Here is a 17,300-nt window from a genome sequence, read left to right as displayed (position 1 = left end):
TGATCAGTTCTCAATATAACGCAGTCCCTGCATTCTTCTGATGAGGAAACCAAAGCCCAGAAAGATGGAGGCACTCTAGGTGTCCAGGCTGGTTGGTGGTGTGCTTGGTGCAGCATCAGCATTATCAACATAGTGGACAATGGTGCCCCTGCCAGCCTGCATCTGGCACTTGAGGGTGCAGTCTCTGCAGTGTGCCAGCTTATGAATATTTTATTCGTACATGTTAAGCACCTGTCGCTAATTTTTCCACGTAGTGTAAGTTGGAGATCCGTAAGGCAGGAGAAAACAATGATGCGATTGAGATCAGGTTTTTAAGGGATGCTGAGGACCAGAAGAAATCTTCACAGGGCATGGGGGGCAGGGCCAGGATTCTGCAGGGAGCTAAATGGAAGAGGAAGTAGCAGCTGGAGGCAGCAAGAGCATGGACAGGTAAGAGAGAGGACTGTGACAGCGGACAGAGGAGGCCGACTCGGGGAAAGCAAAAGGAGGAGGACCCGGGCTGGCTGTACAGAAGTCCTGGATCTGAAAGTCATTGAAATCATATCTTTTTTTTTTTTTTTTTTTTCAATCTTCTTTGAGACAGAGTCTTGTTCTGTCACCCAGGCTGGAGTGCAGTGGTGCGATCTTGGCTCACTGCAGCCTCTGCCTCGCGGGTTCAAGTGATTCTCCTGCCTCAGGCTCCATAGTAGCTGGGAGTACAGGTGCCTGCCACCACACCCAGCTAATTTTTGTATTTTTAGTAGAGGCGGGGTTTCACCATATTGGCCAGGCTGGTCTCAAACTCCTGACCTTGTGATCTGCCTGCCTTGGCCTCCCAAAGTGCTGGGATTACAGGCATGAGCCACCGTGCCCGGCTGAAGCCACATCTTAACCTGGGCACTGCTGTGCTCTCTGGTCTGTGTACCTTCAGATAACAGCCGTGTCATTTGAACCCTGAGGATATGCTGAGGAAAGCATTTTTCTTATACTCAAAACCCTGCCCTAAGGTTTGTTGACAGCACAAGTTCCCCAGCTCTATTGAGGACCCAGAAGAACCTGAGACTTGGTTGGTATCAGGGATGGGACAGAGTCTCTTCTACTAAAGAATCCAATATAAAACTCCAGTTATGGACACTTTGTGGAATCATTGTACCACTTTAATTGACTTTCATTCATTTTCTCAAACATTTATTGAGTCATCACCATGGGTTAGTCACCCTGCCAGACTTTTTAGTACTTTAAAAAGCCAATTTCTAGAGCCAGGTGCAGTAGCTCACGTCTGTAATCCCAGGTACTTGGGAGGCTGAGGTGGGAGGGAGGAGTGCTAGAGCCCGGGAGTTCTAGACCAGCCTGGGCAACACAGCAAGACCCATCACTAAAAAATATATATGTTTTACATTAGCCAGGTATGGTGGCACACATTTGTAGCCCAGAGGCTGACGTAGGAGGATTGCTTGAGCCCAGGAGGTCAAGACTGCAGTGAGCCAGGATCATACCACTGCACTCCAGCCTGGGCAACAGAGTGAGACCCCATCTCTTAAATTTTTTTTAAGAAAGCCTATTTCTGGGTATTTTTCTGGAGATACAAAGGAATGATGCAGTCCTCCTCCCAAGGAGCTTACTGCACAGACTTTTGGATAGAACTTGAGGAGAAAAGGTTAAAGAATGCACCCTAAGGCAGATTTCATGGAAAATGTGGTTCAGGGGCCCTTTGCCCTGGTTTCTCTTGAACTCTTTCCAAATTAGCCCTTCTGTTTCAATCTCTGGGCCCGTAGTCCCCAAATGATGGTCTGTGGGCTCTCAGCAAGGAACAAGGGAGATGATCTGAAGGGCATGTTTTATCCTAATGGTTGTGAGCACCATGAAAGTGCCTACACCCATGTTCAGGCCAGGTTCAGAGCAACTTGGGGTGCTTAGGAGGAAATGCTTTGGGTAACCTTTGTCAACCGATGTAGCTCAAGTTAAGGGGTTCCCTCCTGGAGTATATCACCAACACCATGCTGCCCACAGAGGGCTGCTGGACTCCACTCATGCTCATTCAGAGTACAGCTCAACCCAGCAGGCCACTCTGACCTCAGCTTCTGCCTCCCTGCCCCTGACACACCCGCCTCCACCCTGCAGCCAGGAATGCAGTCCCAGGAATGCAGTCCCAAAGCCCTACGGAACTTTGACACAGTTTCCTTTACTCTCTCAAGGTCACCTTGCAAAAAACCTGACTGGTTCTGCTCACCACCTCTCCTTCCTGCTCTCTTCCCTACTCCCACTCCTCTTTTTAGCTTTTTCACTACAATTCCCAATAAACAATTGTGAAAAGACATTTATCTTCTTTGCTCCTTTTCTAAGGGAGAGCAAAATAGAAATACAACATACAATTGACTCTCCTCTTTTTCAGAAACCCTAGGGAAAAGAGAAAGATTTTCAAAAGTGCTTTTTTTTTTCTTCTTTTTTATTTTTATTTTTTTAAGACAGGGTCTCACTCTGTCGCCCAGGCTACAGTGCAGTGGCACCATCCTGGGTCGCTGCAGACTTGACCTCCTGGGCTCAAGCTATCCTCCCACCTCAGCCTCCCAAGTAGCTAGGACTACAGGCATGTGCCACCATGCCCAGCTACTTTTTAAACTTTTTTTTTTCATAGAGACAGGGTCTCAGTATGTTGCCCAGGCTGTTCTCAAATTCCTGGGCTCAAGCGATCCTCCCACCTGGCCTCCCAGAGTGCTGGGATTATAGGAATGAGCCACTGCACCTGACCAAAGGTGTTTTTTTTTTTTTCTATTACCATATTTATTCATGCTTATAGTGAAATATTCAGACAATACAATATGGAAAAAGTAAAAATGATGTCCTCCTTTTTATGCTCCTCCTTTCTCCCCCACCTGCCACCCAGAGTTAACTATGAATGCCTGTGTGGGTTTGAGGGTGTTCTTTCAGAACTTTCTAGCGCATGCTTTTTTGTGTGGTCTTCCTAAAAGGAGTGGATATTTCTACCAGAGTTACCATGACCTCATGAATAAAGAGGCTGCCTTTTTTCCAAGGCCAGCAACAGGAAGCCCTTTGCTGGGTCCAGATCTCTATTCTGCTCGCCAGAGTGGTTCCTATGCTGATAATTTTTCTAGAGCTATTTACAGGTGTGTGAAATTGGATGACCACACACTTGTAGGTTGAATACTGTGTGACTGTGATCTTATTTATGTGATTTTGGTGAGCAGGGAAGCAGGGGATTATGTATGATACATGAGACATTAAAGCGAGAATTAAGAAACACAAAATCTCATCATGATTCTGCTTTAGCTAACTGGTTGTTTGACCTCATATGAGCCACATAAAGTCTGGACTTTAGCATTGTCACCTAGAAAACAAGGTGGTCACATTACCTAAATTCCTATCTTTTTTGAGTAGCATTCTGTTTAAGCTAAAAAATTTATTTCTCTTTATGGGAGTTAGTTCTAAAATGTATGCGAGTGTGTGGGTAAAGGGGAAGAGAATGTGGTGGGGGAGAGTTCCCTTTCTTTCTTCACCTACACCCAGTAATTGAAGCAGACCTTCCAGACGTAAACTGCAGAAATGGTTGGCGTGGAGGCGGTGAAGGGCTGGGCAAGTGGAGGTGTGTGTAGAGCTAGGAGACCAAGGGGGCCCTGAGGCCACAGCCCTGCCCCAGGGGATGCACACAGATTGACCTAAAGCCCTTTCCAAACTGGAGGATGGGCCTTTTCTTTCTGGTATTTGCTGCAAAAGAGGGTCCCCAGTGATCATCCATTCTTTTTCAGGCAGAGCATCTCACCAGCTGCTACTGGGGCGGGAGCAGCAACGCACTGGACCGGCATGACCCCAGCCTGCCCTACCTGGAACAGTATCGCATTGACTTCGAGCAGTTCAAGGGAATGTTTGCTCTTCTCTTTCCTTGGGCATGTGGAACTCACTCTGACGTTCTGGCCTCCCGCTTGTTCCAGTTATTAGATGAAAATGGAGACTCTTTGATTAACTTCCGGGAGTTTGTCTCTGGGCTAAGTAAGGATGTGGTACTGTTGCATGGGTTGGGATGGGATGACGGAGCTGTGCCTAGTGTTGCCCATGCTGCCCTCAGGGCTACAGAAGCACAAGGGGAGGTTTGCAAACTGATTATAAAATGTGTTTTTCATGAACATAGTATATGGATAAATCATTGCCTCTACATCAGACAGCCCTCAACACTAGTTAAAAATACGTTATTAGAGAATTCACAAGACAATGAAATGCCAACATAAACACTGAAATCACAGACGAGATAGTTCTACAAGAGACAAATGTTTGGGTTGGTGGATTACTCCTATTTGACAAAAAAAAAAAATGGAATATTTTATTGAATATGTATAATTGCATAAAACATCTATTTCATAATAAATTTTATATGTAGTTTCATACTTTCATAAAACATTATGAAATGTTTTTAATAAGGGAGCATCACAGCAGCCCTGCGGCCTAAATGGAAGTCTTTTCTCTCCGTTTTGCTGGGAGGAGGGACCTTCCAGCAGGAGCAGGCCCAGCCTCACCCCACACCTCACCATGGCGTGAGGGCAGCTACCCATCAGCTCCCTGTCTGGCTTGCCCACTGCCCTACATATGACTGCCTTTTTGGACTCTTGTTCTTTTTATAACTGGGCACAAAAGCTTCATGGTAGTGGAGCCTGGCCCACCTGATGTAAGGTTGAGAGTATAGAAGGCATTATGCCAGAATGAGGTAAGAACAATTTTTTTAAAATTCTAATTGTGCTACTCTATGACCTTGGGCCATATGCTTTAAAAAGTACCCAAGGAAAGAGAAAATGTCAGGCATAGAGCCAGCATTTCTAAAGAACGTCTTTAATCTGTAAGAGTTATATCTAGAAGACATAAAGGTCAGAGGAAGCTGATGGTTTTTTAAAAAGGGAAGGGATGTAGGTAAGGTCCGTTGAGGTTAAAACAAAAATTGTATAAAGCACTCATCTATACACTTAAAAGAGGGGACATGGGTGAACTCACATTTATTTAGAGTGCAGATACTGTTGTGATACTTTAGAACGTTTACTATATTAATCTAAACAACAGCTCTTAGGTGTAATAATGATAGTGACAACTGACATTTATACAGCATTTACTGCATGCCTGGCACTGCCCTAATGCTTTTTATGTGCACAATTCACATGCATTTAATTTGTCTAAGGGCATGCAACTATAAAGTTTGTGTTTGATTCCACATACCCAAGAGGCACAGTTTGTGCTGTTACTCTTATGCTTCATTACCTGCCTGCTTGCTACTATTATCTCCATATTTAGCTAAAGACATAGAAGCTCAGAAAAGTTAAAGTAACTTGTTGGAACATTAGTTTTTAGCAAACCAATAAATATCTGTTATTGAACTGAAATGAGAGGCACAGCTAATACATGCTGGACCCAGGATTCAAACAACGGCTATCTGTCCTGAAAGCTTATCCTTTTCTTACTACTCTGTACTGAGGATAACAGAAGAGCATTTTTTAGGAAGAAGGAGGCAGTATTAATTTTTAATTACACAAGTGATATATAAGTACAGTCTGCTTTTTTAAAAAGTGGCACAAATCAGATAATGCTAAAGACCTCTTTGACGCTATGCTAATCTTTTTTACTTCCAAGGTAATTACTGCTTGTCATATAGGTATCCATCAAAAGAGATATTTAAAAAAAAATACCTTTGGGCAAAAATAAAGAGGAGAAAAAAGAGACAGGTTCTACATGTAGAAAGTGACAGAAATAAACAAAAATATTTAATTTACTTAAATTCAGTCAACTCCAGTAAGGAGAATACTTTTTAAAATCTTCAAGAAGGAAAAAGGGGCTTGAAGTCCAGCATAGAGAAAACATTGGAAAAGAATATTTAGACTTCAAAATGCAGTTGAGTTCCTGGGCAAAGTAAACTATACTCCAGATTAGTGGGAGAACTCTCAGATGTGGTTGTAGAGCTGTTGTCAGTTACATTGGACAGTTATACTTATGGAGATGGGAAAGTCAAGCAGAAATGAGAAATTCTGTCTGTGTTTAAAGAAACTAAAGAATGGGCCAGGCCCCATGGCTCATGGCTGTAATCCCAGCACTTTGGGAGGCTGAGGTGGGTGGATCACTTGAGGTTGGGAGTTCAAGACCATCCTGGCCAACATGGTAGAACCCTGTCTCTACTAAAAACACAAAAATTAGCCAGGCATTATGGCAGGTCCCTATAATCCCAGCTACTCAGGAGGCTGAGATACGAGAATCACTTGAACCCAGGAGGCAGAGGTTGCAGTGAGCAGACATCGTGCCACTGCACTCCAGCCTGGGCGACAGAGCAAGACTGTGTCTCAAACAAACAAAGAAATGAGGGGTTTCTGTCAGAAGCCATAAATTAGCTGTATCTCTTTTTCCAACAGTGTGGCTGAAACTTAGAGTCTATAAACATAGCATAATGAGTCATGATGCAGCCGGTCATTGGGTAAATAATTCATTATCAATGGGAAAGGTGAAAAGTATATGGAAATTGGTGATTGTGTAACTGGCTGAACACTGCACCCAAAAGTGTGATAAGTAATAAGTTCATTTCAACTGAGAGAGCATTCACTAGTACCCTTGGACCCAGCATTTGGACTCTTTGCAGTTGCATCCTTATTTGCACGATAGAGTTAACCATCAAAACTAAACGAAACAATTCAAGTAAAGTTCTAGAAGTGTGTCTGGCTCAAAAAAATGTCGATTATGATTGTCACTATGATTATTACTCATTCTCCCCTACCGGATTCAGCGGACACCTTGAACTATGAAGGCAGAGAACGCTTACTGAATGGGTGGGGCCACATGAAGGTGGAAGAGATAGCCAAGGGTATGTTAGGTGACAAAAGGAAGTTTTTAAAAATTATGATAGGCGGAATTGTAACTGAACCCAGGTTAGGCTGCTCACCACTCAAAAAACAAACTCAAGAGACGAGAGTTTCTTGGGTGGGAAGAAAAGCAGGTTTATTCTGACAGCCAGCAAATCGCGAAAATGGCAGACTAGCATCCTAAATTACCATCTTATGTCAGTACAGATTTTAGGCTCTTTTAGTGTTAAGGGCAGGGGAATGAGAAGCAGTTGGGATCAAGAGGTGACAGACAACGCAGACATCTGGGCATCAGCAGGGGTCCGAGAAGGTTGGGAACTTCTTTGTCTTCAGTCAGGTTACAAATGCTACCATGAATCTTTAACAAAACGGTTTTTTGCATACTTCTCCTTCAATTTCAGAGTTAATTTTTAAAACTACATGATTGCTGTTTTTGCATATTATCTTAGTGCTCTAAAATTATCCTAGCCTACATGCAGGTAAAGGTCCCTTAAACAAAACTTGAATTAGTTATGTTAGTTCTTTTGCTGTTTCACTGTTACAAAATGATCGGTGAAAAAAAAATTGATAAGGATAAATATAAGTTCTTTTAAAGAAATAATTGTTAAAGAACTAGGTAGGATGTCTGCATGTAGTATAATAGTGGTTTCCAGCATGGAATCTAGAGTCAGACAAATCCTGGACCTGTCACTTATGACCTTGAACAAATTACTTAACCTCAATAAGCCCAATTTTTCTTATCTGTAAAATAGGAGTAATAATTGTGCCCATTTTATAGAATTGTTATGAGATATAAGTGGGATTATACATATGAAGTAATTGGCACAGGGCTTAACACAGAGTGGATGGTTAACGTCTGTCATTATTTTCATGATTAGTTTTATTAATCATGCAAACATCTGGGAGTTTAGTTAACCATGTGATCATCAAGAAACTCCACTGTGAGAGTGTGAACACTTGAATTCACACTTAGGCTAGAGTCAGGAACAGTTCCCCTATTTCCTGGAGTGGCCAAGAGGCTTCTGAACTCATTCCAGAGGGATATTGATTGAGAAATTAATGCATAAGGTAGATGTGGATAATAATAGGGAAGGATATGCAAATCACATATGAGAAAATTGAAAAAAATGGAAAGATCTAATCTGAGAAGATAAAGTTGCCCCAAAAAGATAAGCTTGAGGAAGACAGGACAGCTGTTCTTAAAATCTGAAGGATTGTTTTGTGGAAGAGTTGAGACACCCATTCTGTTTTGCTTTAAAGAGTGGAATAAGACAAAGAGGAGTAGTTCTAAACCATTTTTGAATCACGGACTCTTTGAGATCTGATAAAGACTATGGACATTTTCTTTCCCCAAAGTAACATATGCACATAAATAAAATTTTGCATTTCGAGGGGTTCACGGACTTCATAAAGTTGAGACTACAGGTTTTAAGGGTGATTAGACTAAAAATTACAGGAGAACTTTCAGTATTTAAAGAATACAGCTTGGAATGAAATGCCTCTGGTTGTATTGAGTTCCCCATCTTTGAGAATGTTTCAGGAGATGCTGGAGTCCTGTCTCACAGGGGTGTGTGAGAGGAGATCCTACATTAAGTGGAAGGTCAGACAAGATAACCTGTAAGGTCCCTTCCAACCCAGATTCTATGATTCCTATTTTTCTTCTTTTTCCAAATCTCATTTATCTTTAGGTGCTCTGAGAATAAATATTTACAAAGGATTTTCTGGTTCTAGCAATAAGTATGGACTTTGAGGGGAAAAGCAACAGGATTCTTCTGATTGAAGCTATGGTGATATAATGACCAATAGGTTCGGATAAATTAAGGAAATACTTAGGAGCTCAAAAACAATTAAAAAGGATTTCTAGAATGAGTAATTTGAAGTGATATCAAAACATATCTTGAAATTATTTCTGAACTCTAATAGTTATTTAAGATGTTGTGCCCCAATCACATGACCTTTCTCATTAATAAAACTACTTCGTTAGGTGCCAGGCACTATTCTAGGTGCTTTATATGTTTTAACACTGTTAGTTCTGACATTTCGTGGAGTCCTGACATCAGGATCACTGGTAGAATCTTCTAGTATCATCTCACCTTACAGAGGAGAAACCGAGGCACAGAGAGTTTAACTCTCCCAAGAGTATGTAGTACATGCAGAGGATTTGAAACCAACCATCCTGGTTCCTGAGCTCTTAACCCAAATAGGTCTTTGGTGAAAGGCAAGGCCTTTCACCACACAATGTCTTGGTTGGAATGTGTATGAAGTAGACTTTTTAGAGGAACACTAGGCCTGGACTTTATTAGCACATGTGATGCATTTCACATTGGTACTTATGTGACTTCTAGGTGCTGCATGCCATGGGGACCTCACAGAGAAGCTCAAACTCCTGTACAAAATGCACGTCTTGCCTGGTGAGTGAGCTACATGGAGCAGCACATGTGTCTGTAACCATGACCTGGCTTGAAGTCTCTTTTTTAGATGTAACCTGATCATCCTCTTTTTGATATACACCATCATTCGTGAGTCACTAAGAACTAACTGAACAATGACAATTTCCATAAGTTCTTGAATCAGCATGCACTTGATTGTATGGTCATTTACCTGTGTGAAGAGTGAGTTGTAACAGAAAAGAGCAGGCAGGCATCTGCAAGAGGAAGAATAAATAGCACTTGGTAACACCTAGGATACAAGGATTGTGAGAGAGAAAAGGAGCATAGGAACATTGACAGGAGCAAGTGGGGAAAATGGTGAGGTTTTGAGTTCAATTTTAAACAAGGTTGGTACCGGTTGGGATCTATCTAGCAAATACTTTTAAAAATGAGATGAGATTGGCACGAACAATAGAAGTAGGATAAAGCTAGATTTGGGAATTCTCTTTATAGCATACAGTTTCCTAAAATTTTGTTGATAAAGCATTATTCCATACAACTTGGAAAATTCTCCATACCACAGAAAATATGAAGGAACACTTTGGTGTGGGGTTGTTAAAAGGGAAGATGGAGTTAGAAAGGGAGTGACCACCTCCACTAAGGTTTAGAGACAGTAGCCACTCAAGGCCCCTCAGTGATGTGACCACTAAGGTTTAGAGGCAGTAGGCACTCAAGGCCCCATCCCACCTTTGTAACTTCAGCTTTTCATCCCCACTTACGTCATTTTATTTAATAATTAAGCATACTTTCACTGGATCATGGCCCTACCAATATGATAATTATGTTTCCTCCCTTCCCTAGAGCCATCCTCTGATCAAGATGAACCAGATTCTGCTTTTGAAGCAACTCAGTACTTCTTTGAAGATATCACCCCAGAATGTACACATGGTAAGTGACTTTTCTCACCAAAGATACTATATTTATTTTCTACGGAGCCCTCCGTTATTGGAAAAAGACTTGCCTCCAAAGCTAGTCAATCAAAGAAGTATGTAAATGTGGTTGCCTTAACTGGTTACTTTCCTTTCCAATTTTTGAGATTAGGCAACTATTGGGCAGCAGGTAGGTCAGCCCACTGAAGGAACCGTGTACATTGTTTCCCAGTAGATTAGGAAACTTGTGTCCTATAGAGCTGTATACTTTGCTGCCCTCTTTCTGCTAGGATCAGCCTCATTAATAATATCCTGTTAGGCAGCCATCCGGAATTGGAACTAGCATTTCTGTCAGAAAGCATTCTCTTATATCTGTGTTTGCTCTATAGCAGAAGTTGGCAAACTATGGCCCGTGGGCCAAATCCAGCCCACCACCTATTTTTTACAGCCTGTGAACTAAGAATGGTTTTTTACATTTTTAAATGGTTTTTAAAAATCAAAAGTAAAATATTTTTGCCACATGAAAAGTATATGAAATAGAAACTTCAGTGCCTATAAATAGTTTTGTTGGAAGACAGCCAAGCTCATTTATATACGTATTGCCTATGGCTGTTTTCGTGCTGAGAATTGAGTGGCTAAAACAGAGACAGTATGACCTACAAAGCTTAAAATATTCATTGTCTGGTCCTTTACAAAAGACATATGCTGACCCCTGCTCTCTGTGGATGATAGGTCTACAAAGATGTGATTCAACTCATATATGTCTCCAAATTTATATATTAATTCATATACTGTTTTGTCTTACATTAATCTAGCATTCTCTTTTGGCTTGCTACTGCAGTAAGTTACTCACCTTCTAATTCATCATTAGGTCGACTTTATCAACTTACCTAAGTCCAAAAGTAAATGTAGATTTCTCCTGGGTTCTTTTGCCTCTTAAGTTTTGCCATCCCCAAATAAGCACAATATAGACCTGCTTTTGGACCGTAAGCACCAAAGTGATTTCTGTAGAGGGAGTGAGCCAGGCTCAGTCTTATGACTGGCAATACAAGTTGAGGGTAGGAGCTTTGGACAGAACACTAGCTATGTATAGTGTTGTCTAGGTGAGTGGAGCCAGGTTCCTATGTGAGTCTCAGTTTCCTTTTGTGGACATTGGAGATGATAGCTATCATATTGGGTGTAATTAGGACCTAATAAGAGAATGTGATAAGACATTTTGCATAGTGCCTTAGTGCGTCCTACATATTCTTAATATTATGTATTGAAAGTAATGGCAAAAACCACAATTACTTTTCACCAACCTAATATCATCAGCAGTCACATTCTGGCTACAAAATGTTCTCCACACATTTCTTAGTAGACATTCATCTCAGAAAGGGATTCTCTTGCTTTAGAAATGCTTCAGAAATGATCGCATGCCAATAGCATGTAATATCCTTTAAAGATGCTTTTTGAAGAAGGTTTTCAAATGCCAAAGGTGCTATTGCTTTGCGTGGAAATGTTTCAGGTACAGGTAAAATAAGTAAGCCAAAGCTGTCTTAGAATCTTACCATATAAAGATAACTAATAATTAACCTTGAAATATTTCAGTTTTTTATTCAAATTATACACATACACACACACCACAGATATATGTATATAAAACTGGGATCAAACTACCTATACAGTTTTGTATCCTGCTTTTTTTTTTACTTGAAATTCAGTGAGAATATTACTTTGTCATTAAAATTTCTTTGAAAACATGGTTTTTAAATGGCTATATAGCATCCACTGCATGAACTTACCATACATTAAATATTTTTTAAATATCCACTTGTTTCCTACATCATTTTCAACATTAAGGGGGGAGGAATTTCCCAACAATACGTAGTACACTTTCCTCACTGTGTCTTAAAAGCTGCTGAGATTAATTTGACACATAATACAGTAAAGGCCATATGTCTGGCTGACCAGCCAGCTTTGGGTGGTTGAAGATGTGCTGGAATGTACCCTAACAGCTGTCAAACTGCATGGGAAACTGAGGGCATTGTACACCTCTCTATTTTGAAGTCCCTATGTGCCCCATAATGTCTTGTTTTAAGAAGACAAAACAGTTATAAGTGTGTTCCTTAAAAGTCATATTTTTGAAGTACCAAATTATAAATCTGAAGTAGTTTTATAGCACGTAACATTTTTTTTTTTTTTTTTTTTTTGAGACGGAGTCTTGCTCTGTCGCCCAGGCTGGAGTGCAGTGGCGTGATCTCAGCTCACTGCAAGCTCCGCCTCCTGGGTTCACGCCATTCTCCTGCCTCAGCCTCTCCGAGTAGCTGGGACTACAGGCGCCCGCCACCACGCCCGGCTAATTTTTTGTATTTTTAGTAGAGATGGGGTTTCACTGTGGTCTCGATCTCCTGACCTTGTGATCTGCCCACCACGGCCTCCCAAAGTGCTGGGATTACAAGCGTGAGCCACCGCACCCGGCCAATAGCACGTAACATTTTAGCAAAAAAAATTTTTTCTCTCTTCTACCAACATAGATTTTAATTTCCTTGAAAGAGTGAGTTCTTGATCTTTTGCAGGGCCTGGCAAAAAAAATCAGTCTCATATATGCAAAGTTAAATGATAATGTGGAAAAGACAGGAGAGAAATCAACATTCATTTGGGCAAGCACTACCATTTTTTAAGTACTAAAAGCTACGTGGCATTATCCCATTAATTTTTTTTTTTTTTTTTTTTTTTTTGAGATGGAGTTTTGCTCTAGTTGCCCAGGCTGGAGTGCAATGGCACCATCTCGGCCCACTGCAACCTTTGCCTCCTGGGTTTAAGCAATTCTCCTGCCTCAGTCTCCCGAGTAGCTGGGATTACAGGCACGTGCCACTGCATCTGGCTAATTTTTCTATTTTTAGTAGAAACAGGGTTTCACCATGTTGACCAGGATGGTCTCGAACCCCTGACTTCAAGTGATCTGCTCATCTCGGCCTTCCGAAGTGCTGGGATTACAGGCATGAGCCACGGTGCTTGACCCTCCATTTTATTGTACACTGAACCCCAGTTGTGAGAAAGAATTCTGCGGAGGTCCTTTACCTGGAGATAGTGTTGTCAGATAAAATAATGGGACATGTAGTAAAATTTGAATCTCAGATACAAAATAATTTTCTTAGTATAAGTATGTCCCCTCTAATGTCAGAGTTATACTTGTCCCCCTCAAAAATTGTTGTTTATCTGAAATTGAAATTTAACTGAATGTCTTATTTTGTTTTGAGGAGTTTGTTTGTTTGCTAAATCAGGCAACCCTACCTAGAGAGTCTTCTATTTTCCACTACAAATGCTAATTCCATGGTCATATTATATAACATTCTACTTTTTTCTTCTCAATTATTTCTTGGTAGTTGTTGGATTGGATAGCAGAAGCAAACAGGGTGCAGATGATGGCTTCGTTACGGTGAGCCTAAAGCCGGACAAAGGTACAGATATTCTCTTCTATATGTTTACCTTCTTGCTGGTTGTACACTTGTTTTTTGGCCTGTAAGCACTTACTTCTTGACGTTTGGGTTGTAGGGAAGAGAGCAAATTCCCAAGAAAATCGTAACTATTTGAGACTGTGGACTCCAGAAAATAAATCTAAGTCAAAGAATGCAAAGGATTTACCCAAACTAAATCAGGTAAGTGCTTAAAGTTCAAATCATTCACTTCAAACCTGGACACTCTTTTTTCTATGACTGAGAGGGCCCGTTAATTAGTATCTGTTTGGACCTATTTTGTGCATGTATTTATGCATCAAAAATATGCTCCATTGTGAGAAAATGACTTCCTCAGAGGAAATGTGAACCACAACATATTCCATTTTGAGAGTAAATGCATCTTATTCCAATCATTAAAAATCCCCTCAGATACTCGAAAGACAAACACATTGCTGTTTTCGGATCACCGTGCTTAGCTATAAAGGTGTCTGCACATTTTCCTTAAAAACCTGGTGAAATGAGGAAGAAAAAAACAATATAAATAATTATAGGCTGAAAATGCTAAGTTTTGTAATTGAAGAACAGAAGTCATCTGGGTGGAGACTGAAAGCATTAAAGCATTACTTCTGTCCAGGGAGATGGGGCATGTGTCATGGGAGGAGGGATTGGAGCTGACCTTGGAAAAATTGAGGTGCATGCTAAAGTGTGTAGACGTGAAAAGAGATGAGTCTCGGATTTCCTTAAGACGTTTCAAAAAGGAAAAAGAGAACAAGAAAAAAGTTACTGAGACAAATGTATGACATAGTCCTTCTTGACTCTAGGTGAGCTGTACATGGATGTTTACTTTTTCATTCCGACTTACATAGATGTTTGAAAATTTTCAAATTAAAAAAATGGGAAAATAAGCCGGGTGTGGTGGCTCACACCTGTAATTCCAGCACTTTGGGAGGTCAAGGCAGGAGGATCACTTAGCCCAGGAGTACAAGACCAGCCTCGGTAAAATGGCGAAACCCTATCTCTACAAAAAACGCAAAGATTAGCAGAGCATAGTGGTGTGTGCCTGGGGGGGCTGAGGTGGGAGGATCACGTGAGCCCAGGAGGTTGAGGCTGCAGTGAACCGTGATTGCACCACTGCATTCCAGCCTGGGCGACAAAGACAGACCCTGTCTCAAAAAGAAATAAAAATCAGAAATGGAAACATCAATAAGAGACTTTAAACATGTCCATCCAGCCTAGGCGGAGGACTTTCCAGGGATCTTTAAGCATTCCCATTTAAATGGCTTTGTAGTCCACTTCAGTGCTGCCTCTCTGCTCCCCCAAGATTTCACATTGTGTTTTTCCAAATCGCTTTTCAGGGGCAGTTCATTGAACTGTGTAAGACAATGTATAACATGTTCAGCGAAGACCCCAATGAGCAGGAGCTGTACCATGCCACGGCAGCAGTGACCAGCCTCCTGCTGGAGATTGGGGAGGTCGGCAAGCTGTTCGTGGCCCCGCCTGCAAAGGAGGGCGGGAGCGGAGGCAGTGGGCCGTCCTGCCACCAGGGCATCCCGGGCGTGCTCTTCCCCAAGAAAGGGCCAGGCCAGCCTTACGTGGTGGAGTCTGTTGAGCCCCTGCCGGCCAGCCTGGCGCCCGACAGCGAGGAACACTCCCTTGGAGGACAAATGGAGGACATCAAGCTGGAGGACTCCTCGCCCCGGGACAACGGGGCCTGCTCCTCCATGCTGATCTCTGACGACGACACCAAGGACGACAGCTCCATGTCCTCGTACTCGGTGCTGAGTGCCGGCTCCCACGAGGAGGACAAGCTGCACTGCGAGGACATCGGAGAGGACACGGTCCTGGTGCGGAGCGGCCAGGGCACGGCGGCACTGCCCCGGAGCACCAGCCTGGACCGGGACTGGGCCATCACCTTCGAGCAGTTCCTGGCCTCCCTCTTAACTGAGCCTGCCCTGGTCAAGTACTTTGACAAGCCCGTGTGCATGATGGCCAGGATTACCAGTGCAAAAAACATCCGGATGATGGGCAAGCCCCTCACCTCCGCCAGTGACTATGAAATCTCGGCCATGTCCGGCTGACACGGGCGCCTTCCCAGGGGAGTGGGAGGAGAGGGAGGGGGGGGACTTTTTTATGTTCTTCTGTGTTGAGTTTTTTCTTTCTTTCTTTCTTTTAAATTAAATATTTATTAGTACCTGGCTTGAAGCCTAGTGTTTTCATAATGTAATTCAATGAAAACTGTTGGAGAAATATTTAAACACCTCAATGTAGGTACAGTACACTCTTGTTGCGGGGAGGGGATTTACCAGAATACAGTTTATTTCGTGAATTCTAAAAAACAAAAAGATGAATCTGTCAGTGATATGTGTGTATTATAACTTATTAATCTTGCTGTTGAGCTGTATACATGGTTTAAAAAATAGTACTGTTTAATGCTAAGTAAGGCAGCAGTCATTTGTGTATTCAGGCTTTTTAAATAAAATTAGAGCTGTAAGGAAAATGAAAAGCCACAAATGCAAGACTGTTCTTAAATGGAAGGCATCGTCAGCGAGGGTAAATCCTATACCACTTTAGGAAGTATTAAAAATATTTTTAAGATTTCAAACATATTTCATAAAAGTCCTCTATTCAAAATCGTATTCCACAGATGTTCCCCTTCAAAGGGAAAACATTTGGGGTTCTAAACAGTTATGAAAGTAAGTGATTTTTACATGATTCCAGAATAACACTTGTATTTGACCAATTTAGACAGATACCAGACCAATTTTGCATTTAAGAAATTGTTCTGATTATTTACGTCAACTCATTAGAATTCATTGAAAAGTAACAGTCTTTTGTCACAGAGAATCTGAAAGTAGCAGCAAAGACAGAGGGCTCATGACAGGTTTTTGCTTTTGCTTTGCTTTTGTTTTTGAAAGAGTAAAAGTACTGACACTTCTGATACTGGATGTTTAGCTTCTTACTGCAAAAAAAAGCATAAGTAAAACAGTCAACTTTACCATTTCCGTATTCTCCATAGATTTAAGAAATTTATACCACATATCGCATATGACCATCTTTCCATCAAATCAATGTAGAGATAATGTAAACTGAAAAAAAATCTGCAAGATAATGTAAATGAATGTTTTAAAAACAGAACTTGTCACTTTATATAAAAGAATAGTATGCTCTATTTCCTGAATGGATGTGGAAATGAAAACTAGCGCACCTGCACTTTGAATTCTTGCTTCTTTTTTATTACTGTTGTGATTTTGCTTTTTACAGATGTTGGACGATTTTTTCTTCTGATTGTTGAATTCATAATCATGGTCTCATTTCCTTTGCTTCTTTGGAATATTTCTTTCAACACATTCCTTTATTTTATTATACATTGTGTCCTTGTTTTAGCTATTGCTGCTGTTGTTTTTTATTCTGTTTACAGGATGATTTTTAAACTGTCAAATGAAGTAGTGCTAACCTCAAATAGGCTAAATGTGAACAAATAAAATACATCAAATACTCAGATACAGCTTTTTATCTTTGTGCTTGAGTTCCTGCCTGAGGCAATAACATTATTCTTTTGACAACTTTTGCAGGGGAAATTGTATCAGGCAACCATTTTGATTAAGTAAATAAATTTTATAGGCAAACATATAGAGAGAAATACAATTTGTAGTATATCAATGACTATATTTAAAATAAGGAATACAATTGTTATCAATTATCTAACAAAATGCTTATCCCTAATGATCAGTGATATTGAGCTTT

The 17,300-nt window shown here is 41.1% G+C and overlaps 1 protein-coding gene across 2 annotated transcripts in view; it reads left to right on the top strand.

Moving 5' to 3' along the window:
* TBC1D9 (TBC1 domain family member 9) overlaps positions 1-17,057 on the top strand; it is a 135,149-nt gene extending 118,092 nt beyond the window's left edge. Inside the window, exons 16-21 of one of the 2 annotated variants that reach the window (XM_032147584.2) lie at positions 3,744-3,984; positions 9,164-9,229; positions 10,049-10,135; positions 13,485-13,559; positions 13,654-13,757; positions 14,912-17,057. In XM_032147584.2, the coding sequence (XP_032003475.1) occupies positions 3,744-3,984; positions 9,164-9,229; positions 10,049-10,135; positions 13,485-13,559; positions 13,654-13,757; positions 14,912-15,634 (1,296 nt within the window). In that variant the 3' untranslated portion in view covers positions 15,635-17,057. The remainder of the gene's footprint in view (positions 1-3,743; positions 3,985-9,163; positions 9,230-10,048; positions 10,136-13,484; positions 13,560-13,653; positions 13,758-14,911) is intronic. The other variant, XM_058436773.1, reaches the window with a different exon arrangement.
* Positions 17,058-17,300: the final 243 nt, after the last annotated feature.

The sequence above is a fragment of the Hylobates moloch genome, unplaced genomic scaffold, assembly GCF_009828535.3.
Source record: "Hylobates moloch isolate HMO894 unplaced genomic scaffold, HMol_V3 SCAFFOLD_3, whole genome shotgun sequence".
Lineage (NCBI taxonomy): Eukaryota > Metazoa > Chordata > Mammalia > Primates > Hylobatidae > Hylobates > Hylobates moloch.
Note: the sequence above shows the minus strand (reverse complement) of the source record. Positions and strands in the feature narration are given on the sequence as shown.